The sequence below is a fragment of the Denticeps clupeoides genome, chromosome 3, assembly GCF_900700375.1.
Source record: "Denticeps clupeoides chromosome 3, fDenClu1.1, whole genome shotgun sequence".
NCBI classification, from domain to species: domain Eukaryota; kingdom Metazoa; phylum Chordata; class Actinopteri; order Clupeiformes; family Denticipitidae; genus Denticeps; species Denticeps clupeoides.
The window spans coordinates 33907398-33926753 of record NC_041709.1 but is presented as its reverse complement, the minus strand read 5'-3'; the positions used below and the strand labels follow the sequence as shown (position 1 = coordinate 33926753).

The window sequence follows — 19356 nt, the reverse complement described above, 5'->3', positions numbered from 1 at the left end:
CAAGTGCACGCGCGAGTCTCCCTGCTGACGTAAATGATCCGTTTTTGGAGTTTTTATGATTTTGGGTATTGGTAAGTAATTTTATTCCACATAAAATGTAGGAACGCGTGTTATTTGGACTGTTTAAAGTGGCTGTCTGGTGAGGGAGGAGCGAGCTGATTTAAACTCGCTCTACACACAGACTCGGGCCAGACTTCCAAATGTTCTTCTGACACTTTTTATTGGGTTTTTAAAAAGCTTAAATGTAACTAGTTTGTGTCCAGCGGGCTGGTGAACAGGTTTAACAGCAACAGATACAGTTATGCTAAAGTAGTTTCACGTTAGCAGCTAAATGCTCATTCAGAATGATGTCTGAGATCATTTACACTTTTAATGTGGAGACTTTTTCTTCACTGTTCTTTATCCAACACATTTCCAACATCACAAATCACATTTAAATAAGAAAACACTCTGCTGTGATTGTAAAATTAGCTGTAACTGAGGAATCTCCTGGGAATCATTTATAAAGGTGACTGTGTGTCTTTATGTAATATCAGAAATCTGCTTTGTCTATTTATGTGTGTTTTATAGGAATACTGTTAGGAATAGTATGAATGTTGTGTGTCCTGCAGAAAATATTCTTAGAATGATTATTGGTGATATGATGATTGTTGAAATAACCTTCTGTTTCATTCCAAGATCCCATGATGGACCACAGTCTGTCTCTGTTACCTGCTGATCTGAGGAGTGTAGACCAGAGCAGCACACATGTCAAGCCAGAAATATCACCAGATACCTTCACATCTCTGAACTGCGGTAAAATACTGGAACCAACAGGAATTGTTGTGAAGGAAGAATTGGATGATGAAGAATATTCAGGTGAGTGGAGGTCTGTTCATATAAAGAACTGTATTGACTGTGTTGCTGTGGATAAGTACATCAGGTGTTTTACTATCAGTAAACCATGAATAATTAGGGAGGCCCACAGAAGTTCCACACTAACTACAAATGTAGCAGACATGTCCTTGTCCTCGTCTTCCTTAGCTTATCTGGGTCCGGGCTGTCTGTGGGAATCCCAGACAGCCCTCTCATCAGCCACCTCCACCAGTTCCCAGAGCAGAATGGGCGCCTCCTGTCAACAGGACATGCCTAAAACACCTCCACAGGGAGGCGTCCAGGAGGCATCCTGACCAGATACCCGAACCACCTTAACTGGCTCCTCTCAATGTGGAGGAGCCGCGGTTCTATTCTGAGTCCTTCCCGATTGTCCAAGCTCCTCACCCAATCTCTAAGGCTGCGCCTGGCCACCATACGGAGGGAACTAATTTCAGCCGATTGTATCCGCGACCTCGTTCTTTTGGTCATTACCAGAAGCTCATGACCATAGATGAGGATTGGGACGTAGATCGACCAGTAAATCGAGAGCCTTGCTTTCTGGCTCAGCTCCCTCTTCACCATGATAGATTGGTTTAGCGTCCTCATCACTGCAGACGCTGCCCCAATCCGCCCGTCGATTTTTCTTGCTCCCTTCTTCTCTCACTCGTGAACAAGTCCCAGATATACTTAAACTTCTCCACTTGAGGCAGGACTTATCTCCCGACCTGGAATTGGCAAGCCACCCTTTTCTACCTACCCAGCCACATCATCCGCAAAAAGCAGAGAAGAGATTCTCCTGCCACCAAACTCGACACCCTCTACACCAACCTTCACTTACTGCTGGCTATGCGGACCAAGGTCACGCTCCTCTGGTACAGGGACTGAATTGCCCTTAACAAAAGGCCATTCACCCCATACTCCTGGAGCACCCCCTCATAGGTTGCCCCTGGCGACACGGTCATAAACCTGCTACTAATCCACAAAACACGTGGATTGGTTGGGCAAACTCCCATGCCCCCTTCATCACCCCATGAAGGGTAAAGAGCTGGTCCACAGTTCCACGGCCAGGACGAAAACCACATTGCTCCTCCTCAATCTGAGATTCAACTATCGATCGGACCCTCCTCTCCAGTACCTTGGAGTAGACCTTTCCAGGAAGGCTGAGGGCTGTGATCCCCCTAATGCCTCATCCACTTCCTGGGACTCCACTGCTGTGTAGCTGTTTGACTACCTCAGCAACTGCTGCCCCTGAGATTGGACAGTCCATATCCAGGCATTTCAGCTCTGGTTTCTCTTTGGAATGCGGGTCGGTGAGATTGAGGAGCTCCTCAAAGTATTCCTTCCACCACCCGACTATAGCCCCAGTCGACGTCAGCAGCTCCCCATCCCGACTGTAAACATTGTGCGCAAGTTGCTGCCTTCCTCTCCTGAGGCGTCGGATGGTTTGCCAGAACCTCTTTGGAGCCGATCGGTAGTCTTTCTCCATGGCCTCACCGAACTCCTCCCACGCTCGAGATTTTGCCATGGTGACTGCCATTGCTGCACCCCACTTGGCCGTCCGGTACCCGTCTTCTGCTTCTGGAGACCCACAGACCAGCCATGCCCTGTTGACCTTTTCCTTCAGCCTGACAGCTCTCCTAACCTCTAGTTTCCACCTGCAGGTACGTGGGTTATTGCCAGCTTGTGACCACAGCTAGCAACAGCCACCTCAACAATTGCAGAGCAGAACAAGGTCAATTCGGACTCAATGTCCCCCACTGCTCTTGGGACATGATCAAAGCTCTGCCGGAGTTGGGAATTATAGACCATCTTCACAGGTTCTTCTGCCAGGCGTTCCCAGCAGACCCTCACTTTACATTTGGGTCTGCCAGGTCTGCTTGGCATTTTCCCCTGCCATCTGATCCAACTCACCTCCAGGAGTGATCAGTTGACAACTCTTTTCACCCGAGTGTCCAAAACATATGGCCACAGGTCAGATGATACGACGACAAAGTCAACCATCGACCTGTGACCTAGGCTGCCCTGGTACCAAATGTATCGATGGGCATCCTTATGTTCGAACATGGTGTCCATTATGGCCAAATAACTCAATTCTTCTCAAGTTCAAATCTTGTGGGCGGTTCCTCCTAATCACACCCATCCAGGTCATGCTGTCATTGCCGACGTGAGTGTTGAAGTCCCCCAGCAGGACAATGGAGTCCCCAGTCGGAGCACTATCTAGCACTCGTCCCAGGGACTCCAAAAGGGTGGGTACTCTGAGCTGTTATTTGGCACATAAGCGCAAACCACAGTCAGGACCCATTCCACGACACAAAGGCGCCTCTCAAGGACTTGGGTTCCAGAGCCAATGCTGTGTGTCGAGGTGTGACCGATTATATCTATCAGGTACCGTTCAACCTCTTCCACAAGCTCCAGGTCCTTCTGCACCAGAGAAGTGAAGTTCAAACCATTTAAAAAATACTCTTTATTTATTCAGAAAATGTATTAAAAAGACAGAGAAGTGTCCCAATAGCCTTGTCCGGGGATTAGACCGCCAAAGCTCCCGTCTTCCACCCAATCCACATTGCACCGGACCCTTCATGTTCCTCCTGCGGGTGGTGGGTCCACAGTTGAAAGAGCCCATGTGTCTGGTCCGGCTGGGCCACCAGGCGCTTGCTCACGGGCCCCAACCCCAGGCCTGGCACCAGGGTGGGACTTCGGTAACCCTACGGGCTGAATGTTCTTAATTCCATGAAAGGTATTCTGAACCATTCTTTTTCTCACCTTTTACCTGAGATCAGTTTGTCATGGGAGACCCTACCCCATGACAACTTAGCTCTTAGGATCATTAGGGCTCTCAAACTCCTCCACTAAAATAAGGGGACAGTTCAATGAGGAGGGCAGACATAACCATTAGCAGTAATGATGCTCTAGCAGAGGAACTTAGGGGTGGCCTAGTGGGTAAGGAAGTGGACTCATATTCGAAGGTTTGTGGGTTCAAATCCTGAATCGACAAGGTGCCATTGAGGTCCTCTTGAGCACGAGACTGTGCCCACACAATGCTCCCCAGGCACTTTTCACGGCTGCCCACTGCTCACTAAGGGTGATGCAGGGTTAAATGCAGAGGACACATCTCGTTGAGTCACCGAATGCTGTACTTGCTGTGTATCACCTTGACAAAAACAATCAGTTTTACTTTCAATTTTATTCCTCACTAATTGGGTTCAGAACCCCTTTCTAAAATAAACATCATGTCATTTGATTAATCAGGTTTATGTCTTTGGTGTCTTTAAATTGTTTTTACAGATCAGGAAAGCAAAGTCACTGACCAAATTGATATTAAAGAGGAAACTGAAGAAAAGTTCAACATGTATGACAACAGTTTAAGAGAAGTGAAGAGCCTTGAAACCCAGCAGATAAACTGTTCTAAAGACAAGTCTAATCAGTGTGAAGAGTGTGGGAAGAGTTTTGCACAAGCATCTTACCTTATACTACACAAGAGGACACATACTGGAGAAAAGCCTTATCAATGTGAAGAGTGTGGGAAGAGTTTTGCACAAGCATCGCACCTTAGAACACACAAGAGGACACATACTCAAGAGAAGCCCTACCAGTGTGTACAATGTGGGAAGAGTTTTACACGAGCAGGAACCCTTAAATCACACAATAGGATACATACTGGAGAGAAACCCTACCAGTGTATACAGTGTGGGAGGAGTTTTACACGAGCAGGAACCCTTAAATCACACCAGAAGACACATACTGGAGAGAAGCCTTACCAGTGTGTACAATGTGGGAAGAGTTTTGCACGAGCATCAGACCTTCAATCACACAAGAGGACACATACTGGAGAGAAGCCCTACCAGTGTGTACAATGTGGGAAGAGATTTGCACAAGCATCACTTCTTCAATCACACAAGGGGACACATACTGGAGAGAAGCCCTACCAGTGTGTACAATGTGGGAAGAGTTTTTCATGTGTGTTATACCTTAAAAGACACAAGAGGACACATGCTGGAGAGAAGCCCTACCAGTGTGTAGAATGTGAGAAGAGTTTTTCATGTGCATTAAACCTTAAAAGACACAAGAGGAGACATACTGGAGAGAAGCCTTACCAGTGTGTACAGTGTGGGAAGAGTTTTACACGAGCAGCACACCTAAAAACACACAAGAGGACACATACTGGAGAGAAGCCCTACCACTGTGTACAGTGTGGGAAGAGTTTTACATGTGCAGGAACCTTTAAATCACACCAGAGGACACATACTGGAGAGAAACCGTACCAGTGTGTACAATGTGGGAAGAGATTTACACAAGCAGGAAACCTTAATTCACACAAGAGGATACATCTTGCAAATATCTACCAGTGCTCTCTTTGTTCTAAAGGCTTTAGAACATTAAATCAACTGAAACATCATCAATGTTTACAGACTGAAGAAAAGGCTGACAACTGTACTGAGAAGAAATCAGATATCATCACACCTGTGAATTTGGTTGAAACAGTGGAAGTAACAGTGAAGGATGAGAAGCAGGACTTGGATGATGGGATTCATTCAGGTGAGTAAAATAAAATACAAGCAATTCATCGTGAAAGCTCTTCCAGGCTAAAAGGGGTGGGAATCATAAATTACATTAAATATTGAGTAATCGAGAATGAAGCTTCACAGAAATATTCAGTCTCACATTCTATTCATATCCATGACAGATGAAACCTTGGTTTTGCGCCACCAACTGGAAAGAGAAAAAGTACCATTTTGCACTTTTTACTGTTGTGCTTGTACACCGTTGACCAGATGAACATGAAATTTGATCAGTATGTTTTGAACATGCTCCTTATGATGTGTTTATAAGGAATATTTGAAATGTTAAATAGTTTCAATATCCACTTTATTCTTCACCAATTGTGTCCAAAACCCCTGCTTAAAATGTCATGTCATTTGATTCATCAGGTTCAAACATGTCTTTGGTAACTTTAAATTGTTTGTTTTCACAGAACAGAAAATGACATTTGCTGATCAAAGGTGTAAAGAGAAAACTGAAGAAAAGTTGCACCAGTTCAACAAGTATGAGACAAGTTTAAGACAAGTGAAGATCCTTCGAACAGGACCGAGAAACAATTCTAAAGAGAAGCCTTTCCAGTGTGTACAATGTGGGAAGAGTTTTACACAAGCATCAAACCTCAAAGCACACAAGATGATACACACTGGAGAGAAACCCTACCAGTGTGCACAATGTGGGAGGAGTTTTACACACATATCACACCTTAAAAGACACAAGAGGACACATACTGGAGAGAGACCCTACCAATGTGAGCAATGTGGGAAGAGTTTTGCTGACTCGTTCGGTCTAAAACTACACCAGCGGACACATACTGGAGAGAAGCCCTATCAGTGCATGCAATGTGGGAAGAGTTTTGCAGATGCATCACACCTTAGAAGACACAAGAGGACACATAATGCAAAAAAATGCGCTCTTTGTTCTAAAGACTCAGGTCAACTCAAAAATCAGTGTTTACATACTGAAGAAAATGCCTACAGGTGTACAGAGAAGGAACTGAAGAAATCAGATATCACACCTGTGAATTTGGTTGAAACTGTTGAAGTAACAGTCAAGGATGAGAAGCAGGACTTGCATGATGTGATTCCTTCAGGTGAATAGAATGAAATTTAAGCATTTCAGATAGTGGGAGAAATTGGTACCTATTTCCTGTCCACAAACACCTCCCCAGACTATAATATTATCACACAGCATTTTATACATTTAGAAATATAATTCAGAATAGGCTCTCTATATACAGTCCTTTTGCTCTCCAGTCCAGATTTTGATTTAGGCCTTGTTTTTCTGGTGTTCATAGCGTCAGGTAATTTTTGACTGTTCTCCGATGCTTCTCTATATATGTTTGCAACGTTTTCTTCTGACCTCTAAACCCTAAATGTTAGGGTTGAGTTCATATGAAAATGAGCAGCAGTGAGCCTCTCTCCTTTTTCTCTTCATGTTGTTGCTACCAGTGTTGTATATTGGGTGATTAGTATTACTAGTAGTTGTTGCTGCTACTAAGTATACAAAGTTTAAAATTATTTTGCAAATTACTGTTGGTTCCTTAAAGCACAATACAATGAAAATGTTCACAGATTATATCACCATTTACATTTATTGTTTTTAATGCAGAAATCTCTTCAACGCTTTGTCTAACCCTCTTTTCAACCACCCAATCCAATTTTAAAAGAAATCATTATGAGGTGATGGGCTGTAATTGGTAATTTCTCTGTATCTTTGTCATAGATGTTGAACCAGAAATATCACCAGATACCATCACACATGGAAAAATACTGGAACCAACAGGAACTGATGTGAAGAAAGAGTTAGATGATGAAGTCTATTCAGGTGAGTGGAGTTCTGTTCATATAAAGTAATCGACTGTGTTGCTGTGGTTAGGCACATGAGGTATTTTACTCTCAGTAAACCATGAATAATTAGGGAGACCCACAGAGGTTCCACACTAACTACAATTACAACTGACGGGTGGACTTCGCATGCTTGTCAGAGCTATATTACAATCACGGTGCATGTTATTACCACGGAGTGGGAAATGAAAAGTTTTGCGCTTCAGAGTCGCACACTGGCTCTAACATAGCCGAAGTTTTAAAAGCGGCTGTACAAGAGTGGGAGCTTGATAGGGCTCCTCGTGGTACTGCAGTTGTTACTGACAACACACACAACATGGAGTTGGCAGTCAGAGAAGCCAGGTTGTCACCGCATATTAAGTCTTTCGCACACACATTGAATCTTGCGTCGCAAGCAGGTTTAAATGTGCCTCGCGTCAGTCGATTGCTTGGTCGCGTAAGAAAGGTCGTAGCTTTCTTTCACCACAGTGCCACCGCCACAGCTGTGCTCACGGAAAAGCAAAAGATGCTTGAGATCGCATCACATAAGCTTATCATCAATGTAACAACGAGATGGAACAGCTCCATCGATATTGTGGAACGCTATCTCGAGCAACAAGCGGCTATAACGGCTTCTCTTTGAACACAGAGGTGCGCAAAATTGCCCGTCAACTCGATACTCTGGATAGCAACGACGTCACTGATGCAGAAGAAATAGTAAATCTACTTAAACCTCTAAAAAAAGCCACCACTGTCCTCTCTGATGAAAAGAGCGCCACCCTGTCACTCATTGTTCCCTTGAAAGCCATGATCGAACAGAGCATGACACAGGATGAGAAAGAGTCTACAATTATAGCTAACATGAAAGCAGCCATCCTGCAGAACCTCTCAGGCAGATGCACAGAAGTACAGTATTATCTGCTAGAAAGTACTGCACTGGACCCCAGATTTTGATCGTTGCCCCACCTACTCCCGGAACAACGCAAAGAGGTTTTCCACCGGTTGATGGACAAATCAAACCAGTTACAGCAGGTATGTTTGTCTGCATTATTTGAGAATCTGTATATTTGTATTTGCATGTTTATGTACTTTGTGATGTGTGTGTGTGTGTGTGTGTGTGTGTGTGTGTAAGTGCAACTGTACTAAACCTCCCCAGTCCTTAATATTTTTTTTTTTTTTTTTTTTTTTTCTTTAAGGCTGGTACTGTGGAGCAAACAGAAAAGAAGGAGGGAGGTGCCAGTGATGAAGATCCCACTGATGCGGCAGAGAAAAGAGAGACAACACAGCGAGCTGAGCAAGAACAGCCACCACCTTGCAAAAAGACAGCGCACTGGAAGATCTCCTTGGTGCAACTTTTGCTAAACCAACAATCAGTCAGGCCAAACGTAGGATAGAAGTAGAGATTGACATGTACAAAAAGGACACTTCTATTCCCCTTACTAGCTGTCCACTGAAATGGTGGAAAGAAAATGCTCAAATATACCCACTTCTTTCCTCTCTTTCCAAGGCTTACCTAACAGTTCCCGCAACGCCTGTCCCCAGTGAACATGTTTTTCTACGGCAGGGGATATTGTGAGTGCTCAAAGATCCCAGCTTTTGCCTGCAAATGTAGATATGCTGTTTTTGCAACAAAATAAACTAAGTAACCTAAACAAACACTAGTGTTTATGTTGAACAGAACACCATTTGTTTATTTGTTTATTTATTTATTTACTGCTTTAAGAAGTTCTGTCTGAGGTATCTTTAATTTTAAGTTCATCTTAAATGTAACAATTTTTTCAGAAATACAGAAAGAGATATTCAGTTGTTATTTTGAACACAGAAGTTTTTTTTATTAAACCTTGAAATGTGTATTGTATGTACAACAAAGAAAATGATTGAAATTTGTTAATGTTTTTGAAATAAATCTGTTATTTAAATTTCAGTTTCATTTTTCACTTTTGTTCAAAATATCGTGATACATATCGTCTCGTGAACCCAGTATCGAGATACGTACCGTATCGTGACCTGGGCATATCGTTACACCCCTACTTTGAGGTAATGAATGCAACAACTTAGAACTGTGATCCGTAGCTTTTAACTCAGCTAATGACCTCACTGAATGTTTGTGTTCTAGCTCAGATGTAGAGACTATGTTCTTAGCTTTTGATTCAATGTGTCTAAATGAAGCTGTGCGCATTGACAGGCACAAATATAGGAGATCTGAGTGCAAGTGAAAGGACAAGCTGAATGTGTCTCTTCAGATATGATATCAAAGAGCTGTGAAAGCTGCTAAAATCAAACTTTTTTCTGATATTATTGACTAATTCCCACAATCCCTGTGTACTGTTTAAAACTATGAATTCTGTTCTTAATGATCCACAATCAGCCTACATGGGTAATTCAACTGAACTATGTGAACTTTTTTTTTTTTAATCTTTTTTTATTAATAAGGTGTCAAGTACCAGGGCCCTGATGTGTTTTCCTACCTATGACCCCTCCATCTATGTCACATGCTCATCTGTCTTCGACCAGTTTTAATCTGTCACCATATCATATCTGGAAAAAATTATTTGTCATATGAAGCCTTCTGGTTCTCCTAGGAACCCTATTCCACCCCATCTTTTTTTCTTTTCCACTTTTGCACCTTATGTCCTCAGTATTATTAATGGCAGTATAAGAAGCAGGATTGTACCTGTGAGGTTTAAGCATGCTGTGGTGCACTGATTAAAAAGCCCGGTCTTGATACCCCTGTTCTTTCAAATCTTAGGCCAATCTCTAAGCTCCCTTTCCTCTCAAAAGTCTTGGAGAAAAGTCTTGGGTGCCTGTCATGCAGAGGAAACATTTTGTTGTGTGCATCATGTGCTGTGCTGTGTATCACAATGACAATCACTTCACTCCCTTTTATTTCTATGCCGACGACAGTTAAATCTATATGCCACTAAAACAAGAAAACGCACGATGCTGTAGGCAGGTGCTAAAAACCTGAGCACATTACTCCAGTTCTAGAATCGTTACATTGGCTGCTGGTTCGTTATCGGATTGATTTTGAAATTGTTTTGTTTGTTTTTAAATGTCTTCATGCCCTTGCTCTATGGTATCTGTCTGATCTGTATCAGTCGTACGCTCCTCCACGTGCTCTCGGGTCTACAGATCATTCATTGTTAGTTGTCCCCAAGACAAGGATAAAATGTTTTCTCTGCTTTTAACTATCACCCTTGGTGAGCAGTGGGTGGCCATGACAGGCGCCTGGGGAGCAGTGTGTGGGGACGGTGCTTTGCTCAGTGGCAACTCAGTGACACCGTGGCCGATCGGGATTCGAACCGGCAACCTTCTGATTACGGTGCCGCTTCCTTAAAACACTTTTTTTTTCTCCTTGGCTTTTAAATCTGTCTGAGATGTTGGTTGTACTGTTTTATTGTGATTGTTATTATTTTATTGTTTTATTTGCTGTCTCTCATTATTTTGAACTTGAACTTGCTGCCCACGACCTCAGATATTCCAGCAGAGACTGTGCTGACCTGCTGGAAGAGATATTTCACTAAGAAAGGAGCAGTAGGACCAAAATGGTTAAAAAACAAGATTAATAAACTCATCAACTGTCAAACATGGTGCGTTCAAAGGTTAACAGTTTTTTTTTTGTAATTAGTGTTTATTCCTGTGTGTGTAGGTTTCATAGACTGTTCTCTGTTTATATGGTTTTGGTCTGAATGATTCAGGCTCAAACATGTTTTTGACTGTTTTAAATTGTCTTTACAGATCAGGAAAGCAAATTCACTGATGAAGAAAAGTTGCACCAGTTCAAGGATGACAACAGTATAAGACAAGTGAAGATCCTTGAAACAGGACAGAGAAACTATTCTAAAGAGACACATTACCAGTGTGAAGAGTGTGGGAAGAGTTTTACACAAGCATCAGACATTAAATCACACAAGATGACACATACTGGAGAGAAGCCATACCAGTGTGTACAATGTGGGAAGAGATTTGCACGAGCATCAAACCTTAAAGCACACAAGTGGACACATACTGGAGAGAAGCCCTACCAGTGTGTACAATGTGGGAAGAATTTTTCATGTGCATTATACCTTAAAAAACACAAGAGGACACATACCGGAGAGAAGCCCTACCAGTGTGTACAGTGTGGGAAGAGTTTTACACAAGCAACAGACCTTAAAAGACACAATAGGACACATACTGGGGAGAAGCCGTACCAGTGTATACAGTGTGGGAAGAGTTTTGCATGTTTTTCATGGCTTAAGGCACACCAGAGGATCCATACTGGAGAGAAGCCCTACCAGTGTGTACAATGTGGAAAGAGATTTTCATGTGCATCATACCTTAAAGGTCACAAGAGGACACATACTGCAAATATGTACCAGTGCTCTCTTTGCTCTAAAGGCTTTATAACATTAGATCAACTCAAACATCATCAACATTTACATACTGAAGAAAAGGCCAACAAGCGTACAGAAAAGAAATTGAAGAACTCAGATATCATCACACCTGTGAATTGGGTTGAAACAGTGGAAGTAACAGTAAAGGATGAGAAGCAGGACTTGGATGATGTGATTCATTCAGGTGAGTAGAATAAAAATTAAGCATTTCAGATAGGGTTAGGGTGAATTTCTGTAAATATCTATTTCCTTTCTGCAAACAAGCCTGCCCACAGCCTCAGATATTCCAGCATTCCAGACTGTGCTGACCAGCTGGCAGAGGTGTTTCACTAAGGAAGGGGAAGTAGGACCAGAATTGTTAAGAAGTGTCTTTCCCATCCAGGGTTTGCATTAGAGTAATAAACCTATCCACTGTGAAACATGGTGCATTCAAAGTTTATAGTCTGTTTTCTGTGTTATATGGTTTTGGTCTAAGAATGTTTCAGGTTCAGACATGTCTTTGGTGGCATAAATGTATTTGTTTTTACAGATCAGGGAAGAAAATTTGCTGATCAAATGTATAAAGAGCAAACTGAAGAAAACCAGTATGACGACAGTATAAGACAAGTGAAGATCTTTGAAAAAGGACAGAGAAACTATTCTAGAAAGAAGCCTTGCCAGTGTGAAGAGTGTGGAAAGAGTTTTATACAAGCATCACACCTTAAAAGACACCAGAGGACACATACTGGAGAGAAGCCCTACCAGTGTGTACAATGTGGGAAGAGTTTTGCACAAACAGGAACCCTTAAATCACACAAGAGGACACATACTGGTGAGAAGCCCTACCAGTGTCCACAATGTGGGAAGAGTTTTACACGATCATCACTGCTTAAAAGACACAAGAGGACTCATCCTGCAAATATCTATCAGTGCAAAATTTGCTCTAATTGCTTTATAATATCAGGTCAACTCACAAATCATCAATGTCTACATACTGAAGAAAAGGCCGTCAAGCGTATAGAGAAGAAATTGAAGAAATCAGATATCATCACACCTGTGAATTTGGTTGAAACAGTGGAAGCAACAGTGAATGATGAGAAGCAGGATTTGGATGATGTGATTCATTCAGGTGAGTGAAATAAAATGTAAGCATTTCAGATAGTGGGTGAATTTCTGTAAATACCTATTTCTTTTTGCAAACACACATTTCCCCCTCAGACTATTATAGTGTTATACAGCATTTTATGCATAGCACCTTTTTTGGTGTGCATAGCATCAGGTAATTTTCTGACTGTAATTTCATGTTTTTCTCCACATTGATTTGCCTTAAAACATTGTTACCCCAAAGCATTCCCAGGCCAGACAGGAGATATAATTTCTCCAGCATGTCCTGGGTCGACCTCTTGCTGGCAGGACATGCCCGAAACACCTCCCCAGGGAGGCGTCCAGGAGGCATCCTGACCAGATGCCCGAAACACCTCAACTGGCTCCTCTCAATGTGGAGGAGCAGCGGTTCTACTCTGAGTACCTGCAACCTAGGCACCCTGGTACCAAGTGTACCGATGGGCATCCTTATGTTTGGCTTGCACAGAAGTTCAATAACGAAACAACACTTGAGTTCAGATCTGACAGGCCATTCCTCCCAATAACGCCCCTTCAGGTCATACTGTCATTGCCCACCTGAGCGTTGAAGTCCCCCAGCAGGACAATGGAGTCCCAGTCAGAGCACTATCTAAGTCCCAGGGACTCCAAAAGGGTGGGTACGCTGTGCTGTTATTTGCCGCATGAGTACAAACAACAGTCAGGACCCATTCCCCGACCCGAAGACACAGGGAAGCTACCCTCTCATCCCCCGGGGTAAACCCCAACAAACAGGCTGAGAGTCTTTGGGTTAACAAAAATCCAACCCCACCCCTAGGCCTTTCACATAGAGTGTCCAACCTCTCTCAAGGGTCGTAGTAGCCTTGTGGTTAACACACTCGCCTATGAACAAAAAGACCCAGGTGTCCTGAGCAAGACACTTAACCCTGAGCTGCTCCAGGGGACTCTGTCCCTGTAACTACTGATTGTAAATCGCTCTGGAAAAGGGCATCTGAAAAATGCTGTAAATGTAAATGTCAAGGACTTGGGTTCCAGAGCCAATTCTATGTGTCGAGGTCAGTCCGACTATATCTAGCTGGTACTGCTGCACCTCTTCCACAAGCTCCAGCTCCTTTCCGCACAGAGAGGTGACGTTCCATGTCCCAATAGCCAGTTTCCTTGTCCGGGGATTGGACTTCCAAAGCTCCAGCCTCGGTCTGCCCCTCGATCCAAATTACACCTCCTGTTCCTCCTGCGGGTGGTGGGGCCACAGTTGGATGAGCCCCAGGGCTGGCTCCAGGGTGGAACCCCAGAAACCCTTTGGGCCAGGTACACTGGCTCTTTGTTCTTCCTTCCATAAAAGGTCTTCGTTTGGAATCATGTAGGATTTCGTTCCACTTCTCAAGTGTACACCACTTTGTATTGGTCTTTCACGTGGAATTCCAATAAAATATTTGTGGCTGTAATGTGACAAGTTCAAGGGGGCAGAATACTTTTGCAACCCACAGTATATCACTGTTTCCATTTATTGTTTCACCCCACACTTTTCACGTTTTCAACACTTTGTCCATCCCACTTTTCAAAACCCCCAATCACATTTTTAAAAGAAATAATTGTGAGGTGATTGGCTGTAATTGTCAATTGTCATAGTCATAGTGTCTTTGCCATAGATGTTGAACCAAAAATATCATCAGATACCATCACATCTCTGATCTCTGGTGAAGCCCTGGAACCAACAGGAATTGATGTGAAGAAAGAGTTGGATGATGAAAAATATTCAGGTGAGTGGAGTTCAGTTCATATAAAAAACTGTATTGACTGTATTGCTGTGGCTAAGTACGTCAGATATTTTACTATCAGTAAACTATGAATAACTAGGGAGACCCACAGTAAGTTCCACACTAACTACAAATGTTGCAGACATAACCATTAGCAGTAATGATGCTCTAGCAGAGGAACAAAACAACATTTTTCCCACTTTGAGGTAATGGATGCAACTTGCTGTCCACAGCCTCAGATATTCCAGCATTCCAGACTGTGCTGACCTGCTGGCAGAGGTGTTTCACTAAGAAAGGAGGAGTAGGACCAGAATTGTTAAGAAGTGTCTTTCACACCCAGGGTGGCATTAGAGTAATAAACCTATCAACTGTGAAACATGGTGCATTCAAAGTTAACTTTTTTAATCCTTTTTATAATTTGTGTTTATTAAAACCTGAGTGTTTTATGGGTTTTATAGTCTGTTTTCTGTGACATATGGTTTTGGAATAAGACTTATTCAGGTTCAGACATGTCTTTGGTGGCATAAATTTATTTGTTTTTTCAGATCAGGAAAGCAAATTTGCTGATCAAAGGTATAAAGAGCAAACTGAAGAAAACCAGTATGACGACAGTATAAGACAAGTGAAGATCCTTGAAAAAGGACAGAGAAACTATTCTACAGAGACACATTACCAGTGTGAAGAGTGTGGGAAGAGTTTTACACAAGCAAGATCTCTTAGAAGACACAAAAAGATACATACTGGAGAGAAGCCGTACCAGTGTCTACAATGTGGGAAGAGTTTTACACGATCATCACACCTTAAATCACACAAGAGGACACATACGGGAGAGAAACCTTACCAGTGTCCACAATGTGGCAAGAGTTTTGCAGAAGCATCAAATCTTATAAGACACAAAAGGGCACATACTGGAGAAAATCTCTACCTGTGTGTACAGTGTGGGAAGAGTTTTGCACGAGCATCACTGCTTAAAAGGCACAAGAGGTCACATACTGCAAATCTCTACCAGTGCACAATTTGCTATAATTGCTTTAGAACATCAGGTCAACTTACAAATCATCAATGTTTACATGCTGAAGAAAAGGCTGACAAGCGTACAGAGAAGAAATTGAAGAAATCAGATATCATCACACCTGTGAATTTGGTTGAAACTGTGGAACTAACAGTGAATGATGAGAAGCAGGACTTGCATGATGTGATTCATTCAGGTTAGTACAATAAAATTTAAGCATTTCAGATAGTGTGTGAATTTCTGTGTGTGTGTGTGTGTGTTTTCTTTTTCTACAAATACATGCTGACCTGTTGGCAGAGGTCAGGAGGAGTAGGACCAGAATTGTTAAGAAGTGTCCTTCCCACCCAGGGAATTCCTATTTTACACAACTCCCCTCTGAAAGGTGCATGTTTCAGCGTTAGATAATTTTTTTTATTCCTGTGTTATTACTGTCTTTTCTTTTTCTTTTGTCATGGGTTACAGAATTTTCCACTTAAACTGAATATAAGATTATCAGTACTTTTTTGAATGCAATTCTGATTGGAGAACAAACAAATGTGGTATTAACAAGTACACCCATAATGTCATGTATTATATAGATAATCTAATAAATATACGGTACCGTCCCCACACTCTGCTCTCCGGGCACCTTTCATGGCTTCCTGCTGCTCACTATAGTGATTGGTTTAATGCAGAGAACACAGTTTGTTGTCACCATGTGCTGTGCCTGCTGTGTACCACAATGATATAAACAAGGACTTTTACTTTCAATATCCACTTTATTCCTCACTAATTGTTTAAAAATGCTTAAAATGTTGTGTCATTTATTAATCAGGTTCCAACATGTCTTTCATGGCTTTAAATTTTTTGTTTTTACAGATCAGGACAGCAACTTGACTGATCAAATGTGTACAGAGGAAACTGAAGAAAAGTTGCACCATTTTATCAAGTATGACAGCAGTTTAAGACAAGTGAAAATCCTGGAAACACGACAGAGAAACTATTTTAAAGCAACGCCTTACAAGGGTCAAGAGGGTGGGAGGAGTTTTACACAAGCATTAGACTTTAAAACTCACAAGAGGACACATACTGCAAATCTTTTCTACCGCACGCTTTACTCGAAATACTTAACAACATTGGATCAACTGAAATATCATCAACCTGAACATACCGATGAAAAGCTCTACAAGTGTATAGCAGTTGTTGAACTGGAGAAAACAGATATAGTCACATCTATACATTGTGGTAAAACACTGGAACCATCAAAAAATCATGTGAAGAAAGTTGGATGATTAAGTCTGTTGAAGTAATGATCTGGATATCAGTAGGAATTGTAAAAGTGAACATATTTTGTGTGTGATAAATGCATATTTATCAGAATAGCTAACAATTGTATAAAACTACAGATACGGTGAATATAAAAAGTGTACACATTAAACCAATACTTTGTCGAAACACCTTTTAATTTATTTACAGCATTCAGTCTCTTTGGGTGGAGGTCTATCAGCATTTGTAAAAGTGTGAAAGCATCTGTTGTGCTCAGCCCTCTTCAAGTCACCCCACAGCTTTTCTAGCGGATTTAGGTCTGGCCCATTCCAAATTTTTCATTTTTGTTCTAGTGAAGCCATTCTTTTATTGGTTTGGATGTAGGTTTGGGGTCATTGTCATGATGAAAAGTGAAAAGGTATTTTGTGGGATAGATCATTGTACATTTTATATGAAATGTATCAGAACGGCATACTCTCAGTACAATGTTTTTTGTGCTCCAGATGACAACAACAACAACATTTATTTCTTATATAGCCCATAATCACAAACAGTATGTCTCAATGGGATTTGACAGACCCTGCAGTTGACATCCCAACACTTGACCCTTCTGCACACAAGGAAAACTCCACACAAAAAAAAAACTGTAGGAGAGAGAAAAAAGAAAGGAAGAAATGTTGGGAAGGAGTGATACAGAGAGGGGCACCCTTCCAGGGTAGAGTTATCCAAACTGAGGAGCTAAGACTGCATTGTCCAGTATCTATTTTACTAATGCGACATATCACCTGTCTATAAGATCACTGTATATTTTAAGATGTCAAATGTTTGTTTCCAACAAGTATTGTGATATATATATATATATATATACACACACACACACACACACACACACACACACACACACACACACACATATATATATATATATATATATATATATATATATATATATATTTGCCCATTGAGACATACTGTATGTGATTTTGGGCTATATAAGAAAATAAATGTTGTTGTTTATCAGTTGCAACTAGTTACAAATATTGTACAAACTGTATTGTTTTTGTTTTTACAATAGTTTTAAATTGTGTTAATATTTATAGTTTTAATAGTTTCTGCAATTGGGGAAGAACGCCAACATGCCGTGGCTGGGAGCGAAGATAGTTAGGTAGTTAGACTACATGATTTTTATTTAAAAGTTATAACATTTTATGAATAAGAATGTTACTTGATTTAAAATAAAATTAATTAATTTTATTAATTTTAAATTCAAAATATAGCTGAATAGATTAAATTAATCTTTATGAAAATAATTTTAAATTACAAGTAGAGTGTTCAGCAAATAGGGCTGGGTTCATCTGCATCTCCCCTACCACCAGGGCGTTCAGGGAGAGGTTGGCTCACCGTCTGGGTGAGTGCTAGACTGAATAGTGAGTCATTTTCTGGATAGTGTTGGAGTTTAATAAAGGGGTGTATTCTGATCTTACGTAAGTGCTTTCCTCTGTGCAGTATGGAATAAACGAGCATGACTGCTGAACGCTCTGACACTCTTCACTACCCATCCACACCCCTCGACCAGGTTTCAAATTTAGGATTCAAATAAAAATAAAAAATAAACAGACTCTTATGCAAAATCTGGAACAAATAAAAAATAATCAAAAGCTGCAACGTAACTTTTACAGTTTTTTTTTATTTGACGGTTATCCAGAATTTTTGGTCTCACTTGACGAATCTGCTGCCGTTTGACGAATCTGCTTCTGTTTACATCTGCAGGAAAACCAAGTAAAACACAAACAAGTGCACGCGCGAGTCACCCTGCTGACGTAAATGATCCGTTTTTAGAGTTTTTATGATTTTGGGTATTGGTAAGTAATTTTATTCCACATAGAATGTAATAAAATGTAGAAACGCGTGTTATTTGGACTGCTTAAAGCGGCGGTCTGGTGAGGGAGGAGCGGGCTGATTTAAACTCGCTCTACACACAGACTCGGGTCAGACTTCAAAATGTCCTTCTGACACCTTTTATTGTTTTTTAAAAAGCTTAAATGTAAGTAGTTTGTGTCCAGCGGGCTGGTGAACAGGTTTAACAGCAACAGATACAGTTATGCTAAAGTAGTTTCACGTTAGCAGCTAAATGCTCATTCAGACTGATGTCTGAGATCATTTACACTTTTAATGTGGAGACTTTTTCTTCACTGTTCTTTATCCAACACATTTCCAACATCACCAATCACATTTAAATAAGAAAACACTGCTGTGATTGTCTGTAAAAGACTGCAGCAGCTCACATGAGCTACAAGCCTTTTTATGTGAATAGAGAGAAGCTGGAGTTGGTTGTGCTCGCTGTAAAATTAGCTGCAACTGAGGAATCTCCTGGGAATCATTTATAAAGGTGACTGGGTGTCTTTATGTAATATCAGAAATCTGCTTTGTCTGTATTTTATAGGAATACTGTTAGGAATACTATGAATGTTGTGTGTCCTGCAGATAATTCTGTAATGATTATTGGTGATAAGATGATTGTTGAAATAATCTTCTGCTTCATTCCAAGGTCCCAAGATGGATCCCAGTCTGTCTCTGTTACCTGCTGATCTGAGGAGTGTAGACCAGAGCAGCACACATGTTAAACCAGAAATATCAGCAGATACCATCACATCTCTGAACTGCAGTAA

General features: G+C 41.4%; 2 protein-coding genes across 2 annotated transcripts in view; both read left to right on the top strand.

The window, feature by feature from the left end:
- Window positions 1-19356, top strand: part of LOC114785464 (zinc finger protein 493-like) — a 478845-nt gene that overhangs the window by 371966 nt on the left and 87523 nt on the right. The gene's annotated exons all lie outside the window — the stretch shown is intronic.
- Window positions 802-16872, top strand: LOC114785603 (zinc finger protein 850-like). Its single transcript, XM_028971992.1, has 8 exons — window positions 802-858; window positions 4141-5391; window positions 5828-6484; window positions 7117-7218; window positions 10956-11777; window positions 14323-14433; window positions 14976-15638; window positions 16301-16872. The coding sequence occupies exons 2-8, from the start codon at window positions 4203-4205 to the stop codon at window positions 16711-16713; spliced, it is 3957 nt and encodes a 1318-aa protein (XP_028827825.1). The 5' UTR covers window positions 802-858; window positions 4141-4202; the 3' UTR covers window positions 16714-16872.

Excerpts from the sequence above, each read along its gene's own strand:
- LOC114785603 (XM_028971992.1), top strand. The coding sequence starts at position 4,203 with ATGTATGACAACAGTTTAAGAGAAGTGAAGAGCCTTGAAACCCAGCAG. Across the intron at positions 14,434-14,975 it reads GGATGATGAAAAATATTCAG|ATCAGGAAAGCAAATTTGCT; the intron begins GTGAGTGGAGTT and ends TTGTTTTTTCAG. Across the intron at positions 15,639-16,300 it reads GCATGATGTGATTCATTCAG|ATCAGGACAGCAACTTGACT; the intron begins GTTAGTACAATA and ends TTGTTTTTACAG.